This window comes from Carettochelys insculpta, chromosome 25 (genome assembly GCF_033958435.1).
Source record: "Carettochelys insculpta isolate YL-2023 chromosome 25, ASM3395843v1, whole genome shotgun sequence".
Classification (NCBI taxonomy): domain Eukaryota; kingdom Metazoa; phylum Chordata; order Testudines; family Carettochelyidae; genus Carettochelys; species Carettochelys insculpta.
The window spans coordinates 1323157-1344981 of NC_134161.1; the positions used below are offsets into that span (position 1 = coordinate 1323157).

Genomic DNA, 21825 nt, shown 5'->3' on the forward strand with positions numbered 1-21825 from the left:
TATGCTAGGGTTGAAAGGCACAGAAGTCTCGTGATACCTTCAAAAGATCAGGAAAATGACATCAAATCCCTCAACTGCAAGTTCTCTGAATTCTGGTTAAGGCAAATTAGGGTTTGGCCAACCATTTAGTGACTTAATTTGGACTTGGTTCATAAGAAAGGAATCCTACCCATATGCAAACCACCCCCTCATTTATACAGCATGGGGTGAGACAAGGTCATCAAGTTGTTTTGCAATAAACTTGAACTCCTAGATCCCATGCAATATCAAGAAGGAGATATCTGCTGTCTACTGAGATAGTGCTTGTTTCTCCTTTAGCTCTTGCAGCAGGATGCCAGATCTTGGCAACCTTGTCTAAAGCCAAGCCCAAGCTGCTGGGAGACATACTACTTACAGATTGTACTCTGCAGATTGTTTTCACACAGATGCATACTACTCAGCAATTCTCACAGCTACACTTTATAAATAGCCTTCATATCAAACAATATTTTATGCCACTTGACTTGCTGTCTTCTCAAACAGTTTATCCAGTGTGGTAAAATCAGTCTAATGCAATGACTGAAGAAATGAGGAAGGTAAGTCTCAACCTCAGGGATGTTTGTATACAAAAATATTTAGCTAAACTAATAAAAAGGATCCAAAAAGTGCTATTTTCAGCCAATCTCCAGCCATGTTCAGTACACACTGGATAAGCATCACGCACTGTGAGGAATCCCTTTCTTTACATATTATCTGAGCAAATAAATTTCAGGCTTCCCTGCAATTACCAAATTACCTTTAAAAGCATCAGTGCTTTTTGCTCTATCACATGCCTTACAGTTCTCTTTCAAGCTTATTCGCGTATGGAGTGTAGGGAGGAAGCTGCAGAAAAGGTGTGCCCACAACTCAGAGCAAAAACACTCTGGCAAATCCTACTTTCTTTTGCCCTCTACTCAACACCAGCCAACATTGAGCAAAAGGGGTTCCCCTTCAAAGCCTGTCAACTCAGCTTCTAAGCAGTAAATGAGAAATTTTCCACCCACAATTTCAGGGCTTCCCCTCTCCACACAAGGGTTAGCTAATCGGCTTTTCAAATACACACTTACTTGCAACACTGTTTCTTTATGTTGCGCCCACCAAACTTGGGTTTGTCTAGACAGTTAGTACAGACACCACAGTCCTCTGGAACCTGGCAGCCCGAGCATTGTCCACAGCGCCTTGAGCGCCGACCTTTCTTCACTGGAGGCTCTTGGGGCGCCTTGTTTCTGGTAACAGGCTTAATTGGTTTGATAGGAGGAGCAACGGGTTCAGCCTCTTCCGAGCCAGCTATCGATGACTTATCTGTCAAAAAAACCAGATGTGAATTCAGTGGCCACCAACGCCATTTCAGAAGCCTTTAGTTTCCTCAGAAACCACCCATTCCATCAAAAGTGTAAGGTTATCCTCAGAGTCATATAATCTGAGTGTTTTTTTGTGAATGATTTCCAATGAGAAAAACTGATACTTCATGGCACAGAAGTTTTAAAAAATGAACAGTGTTCAGACTAGCAAATTACCTTTCAGACTGGAAGCTTACTGAAAACATCTGAACTGTTTCATTCAGCAGACCTTGCCCTCTATAATTTTACCCAGAATGTTGTCCATTCTATAGAAACATACACGTAGTGGCCAAGAAAAAACTAAAATAATGGGCAATAGCATCAAAATTGTGTACAACTCCAAAGACCCAAACATAAAAATCTTGACTTTACCATCATTCCCCATGGAAGACAATATCTTCTCTCGTTCTTCCCATGGTAAGGCACTCAGAGTAGGCATGTCATCAGGAAACACTGCCCGCTTACGGCCTAGTGCTACAGCCGCTCGCCTGCAGACATGTTTTATTCGTGGTCCTCGTACTGATGTTTCCGACGAATCACTCTCTTGACCCTAAGTTTCAGGTGTGCAAAAACATAAGCATTTCTTAAGAAATCATTCTGCATGTGCTTGTAAATGCACCAAGCTTACTTAAGGAAAAAGGCAGAGGTTAAAACCAGATGCTTAAATTGCACATCACATAAGAATTTGAGAGTTTACGCTATAACTTTTGTAGACTCCTTCCCAGTGAAGATGTAATTTAAAGAACAGTAAAGAAGAACTCTTGTTCTTTTACTAGAGGTCCATAACGAATTTTAACCTCTTACTTCAAGGACCTGAATACCTTAATACCATATGCTCACGTTAAATGAATTGGTGCCAAAACATTAAAGCTGGAACAGATAAGGAGGATAAAAGATGCTACAGTATTCCACCAGTCTAAATGCTCCAACGAAGACGGAAGTACAATTCAGGCTGTTTGAAAGCCTTGTTCTCAGTGGGACATATGAAAATTAGGCTGCATATGCCCCTTTATAAAGGTCTAGAAATGAAAGTACAACTAGCCTCTAATTCCTGCCGCTAAAAGAAAAAGTTATTTAATGTTTTTTTCAGGATTTGCTCTCCCTCCTACCCCCTGCTCCCAAATTCAGTGGCATTTCTGATGAACAAATATACTTCCATAAAGACCACATTAAGGGAGTAGTTTTTTCCTAATGTGAAACTGGCCAAGAGCGAGTGCATGCAGTGGTACAGAGTGGATAAATAGGAGGACAAAACTTGATAGAAGGGATAAAAGCTCTGGAGGTTTTCTACTGAAATCTATTTTCCTCAGTTCCCAAATGTCATCTGTTAGCGCAGGTCAAATGCCGTTTTAATTCAAAAATACGAACAACTACCTGAAAATGCAGCCAAAACAGACTACAGTGAGAGCATTTGAAAGAATAACTGGGGTCAAGGAGGACAGATGGATGAGGTCCCATACCTCCAGATGAAAATGCCCCTGGGATCTCACTTCCATCCCATGAGACTGAAATTATTGCAATGTAAACCTTAAAAAAATTCAGAGATCAGGACCGCTGTCACTTGTGGATGACAGCTTTGTATACATGGGGGTACCAGAAACATACACCAAGGAGCAAGAGATAACTATATGCTTCGCCATGCCCTGCTTGTTACACTTAAAATACCACTAGATGAACATCTCCATCAGACTGAGCCAGAAAAATCTACTCAGCAACTACACTCCACTGTTCTCAGAAAATATATGCAGATCCATCCTGAACTGATTCCAGAAGCTTTTTCTCCCCCTCAACTTCTGCCTAGCACTTCTCATTTTCAAATTAGTTACCATCTGTTGCTCTAACAGTTATTCAAATTAATATGTTTTTTGTTCTATTTTAGCATCTGAATGGCATTACCAATTTTCGTTCCAAGTACAAAACAAAATGCACTGTGAAGTCCACTCATGAATAAGTCCGAAAGAATACCTGTGCTTTTGGCTGATCTGCTTGTTTCAGAGATTTGCTCTTCTCAATCTTGTATAGCTGGGCTTTAGCCTTTTTTAGGAGGCTGGCCACCCTCTTATCAGTCATTGGAAGTTTGTCTGCTTGAGCCAACATAGAGCTGATGGAGGAAGTGGAATGTTTAACCGTGCTTGATGAAGGAGAAGAGAGGCGTAGTGCTTTGTCTTTCTCAAGGGGCAGAACAGTGGGGCTTAGGTCTAGATCTGATTTTTCTAAGCCCCCTCTACTTTTCTTAGGCATTTTGGTTTTGCCAGCTGTCATATCTACAAGAGCCACACCAGAAGCATCTGCCACAGAATCTACTGCTACAGATTTCTTTCGCCCTGCAGCTTTTTTAGCTGAAGATGATGCAGCAACATCTTCATTAACACCTTTTTCTTTGGACACTCTACCTACAGGAAACAAAGCAGAGCTACTCTGAATTTCTGACCCTTTTTTCCTTTTCTCTTTCCTTGATTCACGTTTGTTCTCTTTTTCTCTCTCTCTGTCTCTCTCTCTGCTCTTGTCCTTTTCCACGCTTTTGTCAACATCTTTGTCTTTGGACAATTCCTCCACAGCTCTGTCTTTATTTCTTCCTCTCTCTGTCTGGGAACTGTGTGTGAACCAGGGAAACAGAGGAGTGGGATTAGTGGATGAGAAAGGCTCAGTTGGAGTGCTGATCTGCTTCCTTGGTCTCTGGCTTCTCTCTGCTGATTCCCCAGATTGGGCCAAGGAATGGGAAGAAAAAGTAAAAGTAGAGTTTAAGGCACTAGTGGCAAGAGAAGTACCAGACATGCTAGTTAGTGAGGAAGAGACAGAAGATTGAGGGGTGAGAGTTGTCAGGTCGGAGGTACTAAGTCTTCCACTTCTTGTCCTCATGGAGTGCGAAGGAGATCTGGGCTCTGATCGTATCGGGCTAAATACTCTCCTCTTTCGTTTCCTAGAAGATATGCCTGATGCAGAAGTTCCTGCAGTGGTTCGACTAACAGAAGAAGGTAAGGTGACAGATTCAAAAATTCTGGAGTGGGCCTCACTTGGAGTGAATCTTGGAGCTCGAAGCAGAGGACTTCTTTTGTGTATATCAAATCTTGTTCCAGAATGGAGAGCAGAAAACAAGCGAGCAGGAGCCGTAGCACCAGGTGTTGAAAAACCAGATGCAAAGCCAACATCCTCTGGAGTCAGTGGCGGAGGTCTAAAGTTATCAAATACTGGTTTACGGATGAGACCTTCTTTGGCATACTTTGCTGACGAAAAGTACTGTGGTTCTGACCTAGAATGCTTCAGAGAGGTCCACCTGAATGTTGGTTCTCGTAGAATTGATTTCCGTTTCTCTTGCATGGGTGCAGCAGAGGTGGGTAGAAAAGGTGAAGCCAATGGTATTGTTGGAGGCATAAGCCAAGGTGCGTGATCTGAAATGCTGGTAGCGGGCTGTAATGGTGGGGGAGGAGTGAGCAGAGGTGGAGGAGGAGAGGAAGAGGACTGCGGCTGGGGCACACTTTGCAAAGTTGACAGTTTTTTAGCTGCCCTTTGGCCAAAACTCCTTTCTGACATCGAAAACCTTCTGCTTCTCCTATCACCACTATCGTCTTCTGGGGACTGAGAAATGGGTAAAGGGGTATGAACTTCTGGAGTATTGCTGCACTCTTCAGAAAGAGCCTGCATCTCCTCAGATGCCTGAGAGTCAGAAGACGTATCTACACTAGGACTACTAGATCGTGAAGAATCTGAAGACATCTGAGACGAATGCTGAGAAGCCGCACTTGATTTTTCACTGGATCCACAAGAAGTAGCACTAAGCCTGCTGTTTGGTGTGGACTCTAGGCGAGTGATTTTAATGGGAGGATCATAGTCTTCATCTTCAATGAATCGCTTGGGTGTTTTAATGATCCTTGAAGAAATAGCACTCACAACTGGCATGATGAACTGCCGGATGTTTTTGAGCTGAGTCCTTCCCTTTCTGCCCTGAAGTTTAGCTGCTTCTTTCTCAATCTTCTTTTGTGCCCCTTTTTTAGCCCTCTGCAAGAGTTGCTTAGCAATTGTTGCATCCGTCCTTTTGGTAGGCGGAATAATCCTAACTGGCTTAATTCTACGGGGGCTCTGTCTGACAGCAGTCTTTTCTTCTTTTGTGAGTGGTGGCGTGCCATCTCTCTCTCTACGTACCCTCTGGGATTTCTCCAGCTGTGAATTAATGACTAGTGGTGAGGCAGGCTTTAAACGCTCCGAAGATGGTGGTCTTCCTCTCTTGCGCACAATCTGAACTCCTTTCCTCCCAATCTGAAGTTTCCCTCCAGTTCTGAATTTAGACTTCAGTGGGGAGAGTTTACAAGTTCGAAGCTTCTTGATTTTTGCAGCATGCTGAAATGTAGTGGATGGTGCCCTTTTTATTTTCTTCAGATTCTCTTTTGCTTCTTTGCTCCCCTTCTGAACATCTGACAAGTCCTTTACTTGTGATAACTTGAACTTTACACTGGTAAGTGTTGGAGGTCTTCCTCGTCTCTTTTCCCCACTTTTCATGTCCTTCTTCTTTACCTTTTCCATGGACATGCTTTCAGGTTTGCTCAGGGGGGAACACACTGATGAAGAGTCCGACTGCGCAGTTGAACTTCGATCAGGACTGCTTCTGGGTCTCCTACGAGGTTTGCGTGGACTGGACTTCACTGAAGAGCAAGTAGAGAATGCAGAGCACACATTAGGCTTTTTGCTCACTGTTACAATGCTATCCAGATCATATTTGACCTTACTCATCACAAAGCACATTACAGGTATAGAACAAGCTATCATAATTTTGATCCACCAACCCACTATGAATATAACTTAGTAGTAAGTGTACATAAAAGAGTTCCCCAACAAACACACACTTCCCTTACAACAGAGGTTACTTTCTAAAACATGAAAAGAACTTTTACTTTTATGAAACAATGCCAAAAATAAGTTTTTCAAGGGAACAGTAAAGCCTATGATTAATTTTCTTGAATCATCATATACAAAGAATGTATATGTAAACTAGTTCAAAACTAGTTAATTTAAAAAAAAATATTTTTCATACTTACCAAGCTGGCACAAAGGCCATTACGCCAAGTGTTTCGGGAATGTGTGAACCAAAACTGGTATTTCACTAAGTGAAGATTTTGCTTAGCTTTAATTTTAGAGCAAATGTTATGCTTGTGATTACACTCAGGACTGGTGGCACGCATCTGTTATGCAAGATTTCATTAGCCACCTCTGCCAGTGCACCTTAATCCTAACCTGAAGTCCACCATGGGTTCCCACACAGCTCCGCCAATGCACTTCAGCCATTATCTGAGACATTCACAGGATTTCAGTACAACGTATCTCCTTAGAAGACACTGTTGTCTGGGCCAAGCTGTGTAGAATATCTTAATGGGAACATTTATCCATTATAGTCTAGGTTAAGACGATCAAACTCATTCACTTGCAATCAAATCAAAAATGTGAACCTAGGCTCCAGAGATGAAAGGAAGTATAATAAGCTACTGCTCCTTTCCTCACAAACCCTCCATCTTCATTTGATTTCATATCAATTCACTACAGTTATACTGGCATAAATAACTTTTGAGTCACCAAAAAGAAAGCCTGTCATAATATCAACATAGCACTGGAATGGGGAGAATATAAAGAATTACAGTAAATCCATTGTTGCTCTAGCCTGGCAGCATCAGGATATGACTGATGCTGAATAAGAGAATTTGCCAGACCATGGGAGCTCAATATACTCTAGCAGCATTACCCACACTTTCATTGCTCAGAGACAACTGGTGGCTGTAAAACTTTATGGGCCAATGGAAGACCTGTCCATCTATCATGGTGGTAGCCATCCAGCTACCTAAAATCATGCCAGATTACAGACGCTGCTGTACTAAAGACGTTCAGCCTGTACTTCATTCCACCAGAAAGGGACAACAGTCAAAAAACATGCAAAGGATGTTACATTCTTAGTAAACGTGAATCTGACCAATATTCATGGCTTCTCTGGTTCCAAGTGTTATTTCCTGCTAAACTAAAATTCAAAAAAATTTAACACATCATCCTAACAGAAAAGGAAGCTCACTCCCTCAAAGAACTTAAGAATTTTGAAATTAACTACACATATCAGGCTGGTACTTGGAAAAAGCAACTGATGACACTACTACTATAGTTTAAACAGCATTGAGAACATGCTCAATTATATGCTTATTATATGGGATGACTTAGTGGGGGCTGATCCTGCATGAAGCAGAAGGCTGGACTAGATGACCTCCTGAGGTCCCTTCCAGCCCTGTGAGTCTATGATTTCAGAGCCATTAAAATAAGTGTTACATCAGAAGAGAGACAAAAGTTAAAACTTTTTTTTTTAAATGGAAACTGCTGCTACATACAGCTGAGCAGCAACAGCATGTTTGCAGAGGGATTTGCACAATATTAGGTTGATACTATTGTCAGTGCCAGGGTCAAGCGGCTGATAAGATTTTCCCACAGAACTAAGAAAGAGAATGGGATGTACAATGAGCCAAATAGGTTGAGTGCCAGTGTATTAGAGATCTGCATAAATTTCAGAGGATTTTTTATCTCCTGCCCCCAACTCTTCTATCAACTGCCCAACATGCAGAACAAGCTGCAACTGAGGTTGAATGGGAGCTCCACCACCACCAAACTTGGTATTCCTGGGAAGAGACCTGCCATATTCTTCATGATCAGACAAAGCTATGCAAGTTCACTTTAATTTGGACATTTTTTTGTGAAATTACTGCAGAAGACCGCCTAATACAATTCAACACCTTCAGTAAGACTCCACTACACATCTCAGAAGAGACAACATACAAAACAGGAAGATTAAGGTCTCATTTTACTTCATTTAGTTTCCATTTTAGCTTACTTTGTCATTGCTCAGCACCTCATTAACAAAATAAATAGCGTGTGTGTGCGTGTGCAAGTAAGTGTGTTAGAGGCTCCTCTCATTTTAACAACATTCATTAGAGAGTGAAGAGCAAATAAAGGACTCTACATCCACATCAAAAGATCAGTCTTCTTTCTATTCAAAATTTCTTGACATATCTCCTGCTGCACTATGAAGAAACACTAAAGGAGGACAGCCTGGGCTAGATATGGATGAAGCACAGGCTCTCAGGAACAACAGTCCTCTAAGCAGTCTACTCAGAATAGGACAAAAAGAGCTGCAACTGTTTTCCTGCAAGACCTCATTAGAATAAGCTATAGCAAAGTGAACAGCAATGTGACTAAACCATGCAAAGTGACAATGTGTAACTCAACCTCTAATCCTATCAGCCAAACATACCTGTGGGAGACCTGGTAGGACTTCGTACTTTGACCTCTTCATCTGAGCCAAAACCTAGGAACTGCTCATCCTGCAATGAAAATGATTTTTAAAGTTTTAAAAACAATTCAAATCAAAAAGTTCCAGGAAAGAAAATTTATACTATAGTAATGCTTGTTCTTTCCGCAAACAGTAGCCCAAAAAACCCCCTACTTAATCATGGGGGATAGCCACAGAATGCTCATAAGGTTTGAGAGGGGAATAAATAGCACTTTCAGGTGGGAATCTACTTTATATTACACAAAACACTCTTCTCCACAAACCCCATACAAACCACACAATGTACCTGAAAGTAGTGGTGCTCAAAAGCAAGACGCCAGATCGCCACATGCCCCCACGACACCAGTTAGGCTCCACCCCCCGCCAGCCAGGCCCCTGCCCCTACCCTCATTGCCCACAGGCAGCCATCCCAACCCCGCAGCCAGGCTCTCTATGCCCCCACCCCTAGTGACTCACTGGAGCCGCCCAGCCCCAAGCTGCACAGCCCTAAGAGCCATGTAGCGCCTGAGCTCCCACAAGGGACCTAAGGAGCCATTGCATGAGCCTCCGAGCCGCCGTGCCACTGCCCAAGCTGCCCTACCAGCCCGTCAAGCCACATTTGCCATAAGATGCATATTGGACACCATGGCCTTAAAGGCTTGCTGGTCCTGGAACGTTTTTTCAGTATAAGATTTTCCACTACAATTATGCCAGTATAACTGTAATGAAAGAAGGTGTCCACACCTCTTTCTTTGTGCTTGCTCAAGCTATTTCCCTGCAGAATCACTGTACCCCCACAGCAATGTGCTTTTTGCAAAATAACTACCGTTCATTTGGGCAAATATCCCAAAGTGAAAGGTTCAGCAGCAAATTCCTAACACATGCTGGGGGGTTTGTCCACTGGAACCCACTGAAATTCTGAGACATGGGCTCAGACTAAAATTGCCATGATTCCTTTCCTACCATCTCATAATTTCAACAGTTTTTTGCATGCCAACAATATTTTCAAGCTGTAGTCGAGGAAACCCTGCTTAACACCGCATTCCTGATGGTCATTAACACAAACATACTGGGGTCCACCAAATGTTTCATCAGTCATACCATTAAAGGGCTTTGTCTGGGAGACAGCCACAGTGATATGGCTAGAGGAGGAGGAGGATGAAAACACCCGAGTGTTACACTTGCAGGATGTTTTCCTAGAATAGCGTCACTTGATACAGTACCCTTTCTGGGTGTAGCCAACAAGCACTGACTGGTGGCACAGGGACAGTGCTGCAGGACAGGGATGACCACCAATAGTGGCAAAGCTTCAGGATTCAGGCAGCTACTTTCCTAAAGATGTGAGCTCAGCACGGAGGTGCAGTAGAAGAACAGCAACACGAGCGCTCCTCTCACCACAGAGGAGCACTTGGATCCTGTCATCTGGAAACTCACCATCGCAATTGCTGCTGCTCAGTAGCTTACCCGTTTGGTGTTGCTAGACCAATGGTAGACAAGCTTTTTGGCCAGAAAGCCACATCAGGGTATGATATTGTATGGAGGGTTAAGAATGATCACAAAATTAAGATTGGGGTACAGGAGGAGGGGGAGGTTCCTTTGGGAGTGCAGGCTCTGCAGTGGGGGTAGGGATGTGGGGTGCACGAGTGCTCTGTGCTGGGACCAAGGGGTTTGGACTGGGGGGTTAGAGATGAAGCAGGGGCTCAGGGAGAGAGGCTCTGGGTGGTGCTTACTTCCACAGGCAGCTCCCCAAAGCAATGGTATGTCCCTCTTTGAGCTGGCTTCTACATGAGGGCATGGCCAGATGGCTCTGTGTGCTGCCACTGCAGCTCCCAGTCAATGGGCTGCAGCAGCACACAGTGCCCTCTGGCTGCCCCATGCATAGGGACTGGAAGGGGAACAAGCCATTGCTTTTGGGAGCCACGTGCAGCAGGAAAGCCCCCAGTTCCACTAGTTAGTGGGAGTGCCTGTGCCACACGGAAAAGGCTGATGGGACAGATGGGCCATACTTTTCCCTCTCTGTACTAGACCCAGCTCTCGGGGCTGTCGTCATGCAAGTGAAAGTGTGCTGCTACCATAGGGTTGTAAGGTGCGCCAGTGAATTATTGTGCATTAATGGATTGGACGGATGAATCAATGGATACCCCAGTTATACTGGGGCCATTGACAGGACCGTGCCAGAATGGATGGATTTCAAAGTGATTTAAATCACCAATTTTAATCACAATTTACATCGGCAAACAGAAAACCTTTATTTAAATTACCGATCTTGATCTTTTTTGGCACTTTAGTTGTTTTTCTATGGAAAGATGGTCATCAACTGGTAGAAACATTAAATACATTGGCTACATCTACACTAGAGAGTTTTGTGGACAAAACTCGCAGAGCATCTACAAACAAAATGCATTTTGTTGACAAACTGTCGACCAAAAAGATGCGCAGACGCTCTGGAATGCCCTTTTGCCAACAGAGCTGATCAAAAGATTAATCTTTTCCTCTTCCGACAGTAACTTCTGTAGACAGATGCTTCTAGTGTAGACGTATTCATTTGCAACCAAATCTACTCATTATACCAAATTTGGTGCTATAGCTTTACGTTTATTTAAGCAGTTATAGAGATTAAAATACATTTATTCAGTCTTAATTTTTGCTTTTTTATTATGCAAGACAGTAATGAATGACATTCTTATTGGATTTTTTTTTTAATTTGGAAATTGAGTCAAGCTGCATTTGGATGGAAAGTAGAATTCAAATAAAATGTACAAAGAGCATTCTAAATGGTTTTTTACTTATTAAATGAAGTTTCCTGAAATGTGCTGGACACACAAAATGAGTTTATCAAAGCATGTTTTATATTTAAAACTAACATTTTGTAAACAAAGAAATCTTAACTGTAGTGAATGAATTCACAGACTGAAGTCAAGTGGCGTTAAACAACTGAATGGTGTAAGCATTTTTGAAGATCATCAGTGGGTATCTATCTGCATCTTTAAAGTGCCTAAATAACCTTAAAATGCTTGACTGTGTCCTTCAGATTTTACAAATTAGTAAATCACTTCCTCTTCCACCTGTTTGTTATTCATACACTCAAAGGCCCTTTCTACATAGGCCACTTCCTTTGGAACTGGCATGCTAATATACGGAACAAAAGATGCTAATGAGGCGTGGATGCAAATTCACCACACCTCATTAGCATAATATCACGTGATTTGGAGTCCAGAAGACCATTCTTCTGGACTCCAAAACGCTGTGTAGAAGCGCGGCCCTGGGGGGGTTTCCGGAAGGAAGTCCTTCTTCTGGAGGCCCCTTCTCCCCCAAAATTTTTGGGAAGAAGGGGCCTCCAGAAGAAGCACATCCTTCCGGAAGCAACCCACCCAGGGCCACACTTCTACACGGTGTTTTGGAGTCCAGAAGAAAGGTCTTCCAGACTCCAAATCACGTGACATAATGTTAATGATGTGTAGTGAATTTGCATCCGTGCCTCATTAGCATCTTTCGTTCCGTGTATTAGCACGCCACTTCCAAAGGAAGTGGCCTGTGTAGAAGCGGCCAAAGAGGAAAACAAGCTTCCCAGTTTTTTGAACTCCATTTCTGACCTTTGAACTAACTGGTTCAAATGAAAACAATATTAATTCTAATTCCTAAATTGAACCCAAAAGTATCTGGGCAGCAGCATCTTCTGCACAAAAAAAAATTAAAATACTTACACATTTAGGGAAAAAAACTAAGAAAAGACTGAAACTAACTGATAATTAACGTAGCAGATGACACATTATGAAGTATTTACAAAGCACAAGTTAACCTGAAAAGTTAAAACTTCACAAAGTTAAATATTTCCCCCCGATTCTCCGTAAAACTGAAAAAGCTGTATTCTTTCACATCACTAAAATAGAAAGACGGCTCATACACTACTTAAATAATTTTAATAAATTGTAAGTAGTTTAGGCCTTAACACAGGCTGACATAATTTTAGATTTTTAAAAATAAAAAACCCAAATTAAACACAAAAATCTATTTCTTAAAGCATCAGTTTTTAACTCCCCTGACCCACATATTTATTCTTTACCCTCCATGCCAGGCCTCAGATTTTGTGAACAGAAAACTGATCCTTGTGCAAATTTTATTGATACTGATGTGGGGGTTGTTGGGAAAGATCCACAGAGCCAGGATATTTAAAACATCTGCCTTGTTTTCTGCACTGAAAAAAGGAAATTTTTCTCCTAGCTCTACAGATATTAATGGTGCTGTGATTCCACCTGCCAACCTGGGATACCCAGCTTACCCTCTGCTTCCCTGACTTATGAAGCGTTATACTGAACATTCGGACAGCAGACAGAAGCGGTTAGCTATACTCAAGGAGGGGCTGAATGTCAGTGGAAGACTGAAGGGAGTGCAGAGGTGTCTGTCTCATGGAAAGTCTGGATGTTTGAACAGCGCTTGCCTATTCTGACAAGTGCTTTTTGCTCTGTTTGGCCAATCTGAGAGAGCAAACAAGAGATCCTTCCCAGTGGGTGGGAGAAGGAGGTGGAAAGGTATCTGTACATTGAGAACAGTCAGAAAGGCTGCCTTTTCCACAAGGTGCCCCAAAATAGTCAGGGAAACACTATCAGGGATGTATTTTGGTCCAACTTTCAGACCACAGTGTGAAAAGTAGCATACCATAAGCCAAGAAAAAGAATGAAATGTATTTGTGTAAATCTAGGGAAGCAATACTTGAACGAAAAATTTCAGCTGAGTTTTACATATTGAAAATCTTTATTGATTCATCCCTGTACTGCAAATTTAAAACCATTATAATTGTGGCAAAGCCATATTGAGCATACATTTGTGCTTAAGGACCCACAAACAAACAAGGTAGAAGAATGGAAACTGTCTTCTGGTAGAATGGTGTTGGAAGGCCCTGTCTATTTCGAGATGTGAAGAGTGGCTCCTCAGCAAGAACATAAGAACGGCCACACTGGGTCAGACCAGAAGTCCATCTAGTCCAGGATCCTGTCCTCTGGTAACGGTCAATGCTGTTTTCTCCCGAGTGTTCAGCACCAGGATAGGTTAGAGTGGTGGTGGTGAACACAACACAATGTTCTCCAGCAGAGCGTTTTCTCTCTCCTTTAGGTCCAGCATCCCTCCTCCTTGTCCATGAAGTCCCTTCCATGCCTCTTGGACTCTTGCAGGAAACCATTTCCCTCTTCTTTTTTCATAGTTCTCTGCTAGAATGCAGTTATGAGGTCAGTGAAACCATCCTTTCTTGCCCTCTTTCATTCCTGTAGGTGTATGCCAGGCATTCGGAAAACTCATAAGACCCCTTTCAGTGAGGAGCACAGCATTTCAGAACTAGAACAGAGAAACAGCACATACAGTTACTGTCCTAATACAAAATCATTAAATGTCACTTTTTTTGTAATTTTAGAATGCTAGTCCCACCTACGCTGTCCAGCCTGGTGCGAGCTTGGAGACAAGGAGCCTTCTATATTGCTTCGCCCTTATATAAGAGCCCCTGTGCGTGGGACGGTGGGCTGGAGGAGCAAGAGGGGCCAGCTTAGTAATTGCACAAGCACCTCTGGATGCTATGCTTACACTGGACAAGGTTACCCAAATGTGGGTTCCCAAGGGGGAGAGAAGGATCGTGTTCAAAAAGATCATGAGCAAGCCAGGAAGATATGCAGCACTGACGTTTACCACAACGATGCTCCATAGCTGATAGAAGAGCTGAAGGGAAGCACACCACCTACATAAGCAGCCCAAGGCAGCTGCACTGTCTTGCAATGTAGGTACCAACTATTGTACTCTCCTTGCTTTAAATTCCATTTTATAACAATTGCAGGTAAGCCCAGCCAGCACCACAAAACAAACACTCATGCAATAACTGGTCTGAACCCAAGAGGTTAACGATGCTGCATAAAAAATAAAAATGATTTTATAAGCCACTACTCATTTTGAAATGTCCCTGTAGCCTTATTTTGGCAATTTACTTCTAACAATGGGGCTAGCAGCACAAGGCCTTGATCAAACTGGGAGCAAAACTACATATTCTACTACTTGTTTCTGCATCTGCTCTTACATTGCATGGAAGGCTTGTTTATGATAGTTAATGTTTTAGTCCTAACAGTGTTTCCATTTTGAATAGAGGAAGTGGGCATAGTCCACCACAAGACACAGGAAGAATCAAACATACTAAACTCTTTCATATCCGGCATTCTATCTTCTGAATCTCTCAAATAAACGGGATTTTAGCCATAAGTAAATTTTAGTTATGTTTTCTGTAAGTACAGTGTGGTGAAAGTAAATACAAATAAATACAGCAAATACCGTAAGTTTACAGTGTACAATACTACCACTGTTCATAAATAAAGTAGTTTGCATACATTTGTTTGTTTCTTAATAGCTAATCTTGTTTTTCTTTAGTGTTATGCATTGCTAGGTACACCCCTCTATAATCCAGAATAGTTTAATATCCAGCAACCTCAGTCCCAGGGCTGCCAAATATGAAAGAGGTTACTTTAGCATTGGCAGGGGTTCACAGAGGCAACATTTTTGACTACTGTTTGTGTAACCTGATATGGAAATAAACCCTTCTAAGCTTGAAATTTCCAGCACTGATACCATTTTGTCGGGGGGGGGGGGGGGGGGGGTCAAGGAGAAGGAAGCTGAGAAGGCGGGGAGTCTAAGAGCTAATGTCCCCGCAAAACAGTGACTGTCAGCCTGGACCCGAACAAAGTTATTTAAATCCCCCTCTATAGTTGTATTGCAATACAGCTCAAAGTACTCACTGATACAGCTGTTTCAGCAGCTTCAGGCTGGGGCTCCATATGGGATTCAGACAGCATCTTTGGAGCCCGGACCTCTGGTTCAGGGTTGGGTGTGCGGAAGAGACCTTGGCTGTGTGGAGACCTTCCTTCTGGTTGCTTGGATATCTTCCACTTTCAACTCCAAACTGTTCAAGACCCCAGCTACGTTCTCCTTTGCAAAAATCCAGTCCAGCTCCTCTTAGTACAGGCAGCTATTGGCAGCATTACAAGAATTCCTGTTTAGTCCATGGTATTTTTGTAGCTTTGTCAGAGGCTCCTTTGCTTTGACAGTGCATTGGGCTGCACCCCACTATTACCACTTTTCTGCTGCATTTGCTCTGGCAGCCTCTAGCAGATCTCCACACTCTCAGGATTGCAGCTCAGACAGGCCTGGATGTGCTCCTCTCCCCAAAAGTCAGCAAAGTCCAGAGCTTCCTGATGGGCTCATTCAGCAGCATGGCTGCTATAAAGGGTATGTGACTTGATGTGTAAATTTGCCACAGGCTGGAATTACAAAGGGCCTGGCTGCATGCCAATATTTAAATGGAAAGGTGACATCCAAATCAAAATGATCCCAGAGCAGTAAAGGATCCAAGGGCATATAAACAAGCCCACCCAGGTGTGAAACAATGTAGCTTGAGGCAGCAATCAGAGTACAGCTAGGAACAGTAATTAAACCGAAACAGGGTTTTAGTCATACAAATCTTATCTGTAATACCTCATACAGGAATAGGGCTATGTCACTTCCTAAACAGATTAAAGCAGGTTAAGAAACAAAATTTAAAAGTTTGCACATATGGGCACAAGGTAGTTCATACTGAAAAAGTTGTACCAAAACTTTCATGTGTAGCCAAGGCCTAAGTTTTCAGACCAGAGGAGGACCAGATCAGAGCTGAGCTACCATACAGAGTGTGAAGACTTTCCAACACAGACGGTGTGTCTACACTTGCACTCTTCTTTCAAAAGAGACATGCAAATGAGGGAAATTGAAAATGCAAATTAGGTGCAGATTTACATATCTGGCACCTCATTTTCATGTTCTTCTTTCCAAAGAATAAAAGCACTGTAGACACAGCTCTTTCAAAAGTAAACTATCTTCCCACAAAGAAGAGAAGAAGGGCTCTTTCAAAGATGGGGTTTACTTTTGAAAAAGCTATGTCTACGCTGCTTTTCTTCTTTCAAAGAAGCTCTTTTGCAAATAAGGCACCGGATATGTAAATCTGCACCTAATTTGCATTTTCAGTTTCTCTCATTTGTATGCCTCTTTCAAAAGAGGAATGCAAGTGTAAACACAGCCAGATTTTCTTCTCCTTTAGCTCCATGGGTAAATAGACTTATGTTCCCTTATATAACCAGTGCTTTAAACTCATTTTTAAGTTCACATGGAAGTTTCTTTGGGTAACAAGAAACATTCTGAAGCCATGCAAATCTGACCCGGGTACCTCTTGGTTAGTAAACACTCCTCAGGTTCCTCCAAGTCTCCTCCTGACAACTAGCCACCCTTATGAAAATGAAACTTACCAACTCCCCTACAACGCATAAAGAAGAAAATACTATCCTTACAAACATTGCATCTGATGAAGCGGGTCTTTGCCCACGAAAGCTTATGCTCCAAAATATCTGTTAGTCTATAAGGTGCCACAGGACTTCTTGTTGTTCTCCAAGATACAGACTAACACGAGTATCTCTCTGATACATATGAATATTGCAGACCACCATCCAGTACTCAACTGACTAAACTAAACTGGAAAAAAAATGGCAAGAAGCCATTTTTAATATACCCTTCCACTGCCAAGATCTTGGACACATTTCTATCATATTTCAGGCCAAGACACAAAACAGAAGTGGCATTAGTCATCATGCTTATAGACAATCTCCTGTCCAATGACAGGAAAGGATGTCTATGGTTATATTGTTAGATCTTTGGGTTACTTGTCACTGTTTACCAACATATACTACCATAAACCAGCCTGAGATCACAACTGGAGGGTGGCGGTGAACTTATCGTTCTTTATCAAACCGCCCTCATACAGAGTCCTTCAGACCTGCACCTTGGTACTCATTCTACTCAACAACTCCATTAATCTTCTTTGGGGAAACCAGGACTTAAACATCAGCACGTTACTCACTGACATGGACAACCCTACTGAACTAGTCCATCACCGGGGCTGAGATCAGCAACTGGATGAAAATCAACTGATGGAAACTAAACTTCAACAATCAGAGGTGGGAAGATTTAAACACTTGGAACATCCAGCTACCACCGTAAACCTACCTATCGTTGAGCAAGCATGGACACAAATAGGCAACTCAGTCCTCAGCCTCAATGTTCTTCTGGATTCATCCCTGCTTCTAGATATTCAAACAACAACAGCTGCTGAAATCACTCTCTTTCCTCTACACCTTGCCAAGAAGATAACCGTATTCTGTCATTGGAAAAAAATCTGGCTCTTGCAACTCACCGCTTTGTGAATCCCACACTGGATTACTACAACTGACTCACTCAGAAACGAGTGGGGAACTACAGCTCACTGGTTTGAGCATTGGCCTGCTAAGCCAAGGGTTACGTGTTCAATCCTTAAGAGGGCCATTTAGTGACCTGGGGCAAACAGATTTAAAAAAAAAAAAAGGGATGGAACTTGGCCCTACCAAAAGGGCAGGGGACTGGACTCAATGACCTCCTGAGGTGCCTTCCAGTACTAGGAGATGTGTATCTCCATATAATATTTATTACTATATTACTCCTGCAGCTCAAATAAAGAGCTCTCATTAATCCAAAGTGGAACACCATGCTGCCTGAGTGATATCAGCCATGGAAAAACACATCACTTTAGTGCTCCACTCATTCTGTTTTACTGTAAGGCAGTGGTTCTCAGTACACTGCTGAGGACCATGCACCATGCTCAGGACCATGCAGGCAGTATATATCTTGTGTGGCTGCAGCTTACTTAACACCAAGAGCAACATATGTGGCCAACAATGGTAAACAGGTTGAGAATCTCAGTTGGAAGCATCCAGTTACAGGACAACAATCCTCATCTTTCAGGTCCTCCCAGGTAATGGACCAAGTTTCCTTCAGTCATGCAACCTGCTGTGGGACCAAAACCTCTATCAACAATTACACTTCAAAGAAACCGTCAACCTGAAGCATAACACATCTGAAAACAAAGAACAGAGCTTTCTCAGCAACTGGCCAAAAAATCACAGAACTTTCTTCCAGAATTATTTTTTTTTTAGTATTTCTCTTGAAAAATCAATGAAGACAAGTGTTTTAAAAGAATGACCACAACTTTCACTCCCTTCAAAATAAAACGCATGATTGCTTTAGCCAAGAGTTTACACAATGGTGGCAGAAAAAGATGTGGGGGGGGGGGGGGGACTAGATCATAGCTTAAGAGTTGAGCTAAACCTATACACACATGGGAGAAACCAAGAAACATATAGCTGCTGAAATGAAGGCTGTCAATGATTCAGTACATGTGCTCCTGATGATTTTTTGAATTATACATTAGAAAAACTCCTATTCACCGGGGTGTAATTAAAGATTTCATAGGACATTTCACAAGGGCAGCATGTTGATCCAGGTCCCCCAGCCAAATTCCAACTTCAACAATTACACTTTCCCTCCATAAAGCTCCTCTGCCGTTTCAAAAGATGTAGCAGCCCCTACTTCTCGTCTTTTTGCCATACAACATAAAATAACTATTGTATTCCACCCCACACAATGGCTATAGTTCCCCTCATTAGACAGTTATATAAAGCTTAAATTGTAAAGAGCTTGGAGATACATTTCTGTAATACCTCTTACCCACAAACAAGTGATTTAAAATACAAGCTAACACCACCAATCAATCTCAGAAAATTCTAACAATGGCAATACAGTACACAAGCAAAACCATTCAGTGAATTAGCATAGGCCAGCTCTTAATGTTCAACTTTGCTTGAAAAGGAAGCCAAAATGAACCAATAAAATTTTTTTTCTTATGTCTATGTTACAGTATATTACCTGAAAACATTAAAAGCATTTTTAAGTGTGTTCCTTATATGTGAAGGAGAAACACTTCCTGCTTCCATCTTTTTTCAAAGTAGTCAATAAAATCCAACTGCAATCGCTGAAGCATCAACAGCTTGTTTTAAGAACTCAAATGGCATATATGGACATGAATGCTTGTGGGTTCTTGCTGAATGTTTGTAAACAGTTTACAGCTGCCATATATTCCTAATATACTTAATTGTCATTCTTAGTACGAAATATTTGAGAAAATCTATGTAAACCAAGAATTCCCAACCTATGAGTCGGGACCCAAACATGGGTCATGATTAGATTTTCTAGGGGTCGCCAGATGGGCTCTTAAGAAGCCATTTGCAGCCTCTTGACTCCTCCTCTGTTCCCAGTCCCTGCCTCATGGTGCTGAAATGGGACTCAGTTTAATTGCTTTAATGGTTGGCAGGAGAGCTGGCAGTCAAACCAATTAAACTGAGTCCCAGTTAAGCACTGCAGGGCAAGGAACTGCCCCCTGCACAGGAGGGAAAGAAGTAGGAGGGCTGGGGGGAGCCAGGCAAAGAAGGGGGAGGCCCAATGAAGGAGTGGGGGTCAGCAGCAGCATCTTGGAACTCCCCCGTGAGGTAGGTGGGGTGGCTAAGACAAGTTTAAGTCTGTGGACGGGTGACAGAGGGGGCTGAGAGCTGGTCAGAGCTCTGTGCCCCAGACAGCTCCCACTGCACTGCTGCAGGGTCCCCTGCCTGGGATCCTGTGGCTGGTGCTGCTGGCCAGGGCTAAGTGCTCCAGCCAGATCCCAGCTGCAGGGCTGACAGGGTCTCCGTCCCATTTTTTGGAAATCTGATGTGAGACAGGCAGCCCTGGCTGGGGATCCCACAGGTGGAGCTGCCTGTCCCATGTAAGTTTTTAAGAAATCTGGCAACCCCAGCTGAGAGGGGTTTAAGCCTGCGTTGGGGGAGGGAGGTGCTGAGAAGGGTTTAGGCTGTGGGGCAGAGGGCATTTTGAGGCTGAGAGGGGTTTAAGATGTGGGATGGGGGGCATTTTAGGGCTGAGAGGGGTTTAAGCTGGGGGGCAGAGGGGCAGTTTTTCCCAGGGGGAACCTCCTCTCCCCGCCACCACCCCCTGGGTTTGAATTGCCTCGGTTCACAAGGCCTTCCCGAATTGTCAAAATGGGTCCCTGTCTCAAAAAGCTTGGGAACCGCTGATGTAAACCAATTGCTGAATGTGACATATACATACTAATTATATTCTTGTGGGCAAATTCTGCCCTTGGATACAAGCATATAACATCACATGACTTGAATATGAGTTGCATACATATCTGAGATCAGAATTAGCCCAACATGCTCATGTTTTTACTCCAGTAGGAAGACTTCAGATTAAATCTATTTGACACTGAGATGGGGCCAGGGTGAATTCAGGCAATCCAGGTCCCTACCCATAAAATGACACGGAGTTCCCCATGACTTTGCCACACTCCACTAAAAGTGATGGTGTTAAGATGGTTCCCACTTTTAGAAAGACAGCAGAACAGGGCTCTCTTCTTTCATCAGGACTCAATCCCCTATACCCTCTGTAAAGGCAGGAGTCCCTTCTTCCCCATGGAGTGGTAGGAGTGGCAGCTATAACCACCTTTCACCCCATACTAAGCCCAGAATATGGGGTGTACCTGCTTGAGATGGGTTGACTGAGCCTGCTGTGCTTTTCTCCTCCCATAACAAGTCCTACGGTTCCACGGTGTTGCACTGGCCTCTTACACAGTAGATCTGAGAGTTAACACCCGCTGAGATTCATGCAGCACTTCACACATCTCAGTTACTCTCTCAGGATGTGTACAAACATCTCTTAATTGGTTGCATTAAATTGATCTTAACAAGCTTCTACTTACAACCATAAGAGCCAGAGGTTTTGTTTTTTCTTCTGATGTAATTACATAATTCTACGAGCTGAGCTCATAAGGTTTATGCTATAGGAACTTGATGGGTAAGTGTCAGCAGTATTTTAAGAAACTCTTCTGCACTAAACAGAGTCAGCATATAAGATGTATAAGTGCTCAAAATCTTAGGTAAAAAACTAAATCAGAAGGAAATATATTACAGTCTCCACTGTGAAAGTTGCCAAATTATAAGCACTGTATACATTGATATAATACTTAAGTGACTTTATTTTTTCTGCAGTCACTAAAAACTACATTTTTAAGTTGCCATTTATTACCCTATGTGTTTGCACAAGTTAGGACATGAAAGGCATGTTGGATTTAACTCGATAAAATGTTTCTGGGGGCTCTCTGTGTGTTTTAATTGCTTCAGTAACTAAAACATCCTTCAGCAAGACAAAGAAAGATCATGTCATAACAACTCAGTAAAGAACTGAGCAGTTTACAGAATACTATGC

General features: G+C 42.6%; 1 protein-coding gene across 4 annotated transcripts in view; it reads right to left on the bottom strand.

The window, feature by feature from the left end:
- Positions 1–21825, bottom strand: part of KMT2A (lysine methyltransferase 2A) — a 124553-nt gene that overhangs the window by 77583 nt on the left and 25145 nt on the right. For all 4 annotated transcript variants that reach the window (XR_012642552.1, XM_074977131.1, XM_074977130.1 and 1 more), the window contains exons 2-5: positions 8632–8701; positions 3324–5995; positions 1731–1908; positions 1086–1320 (exon numbers count right to left, since the gene is read on the bottom strand). Coding sequence is in view for 3 of the 4 variants with exons in the window: in XM_074977131.1 (XP_074833232.1) it covers positions 1086–1320; positions 1731–1908; positions 3324–5995; positions 8632–8701 (3155 nt within the window). In the remaining variant the exon portion in view is untranslated. The remainder of the gene's footprint in view (positions 1–1085; positions 1321–1730; positions 1909–3323; positions 5996–8631; positions 8702–21825) is intronic.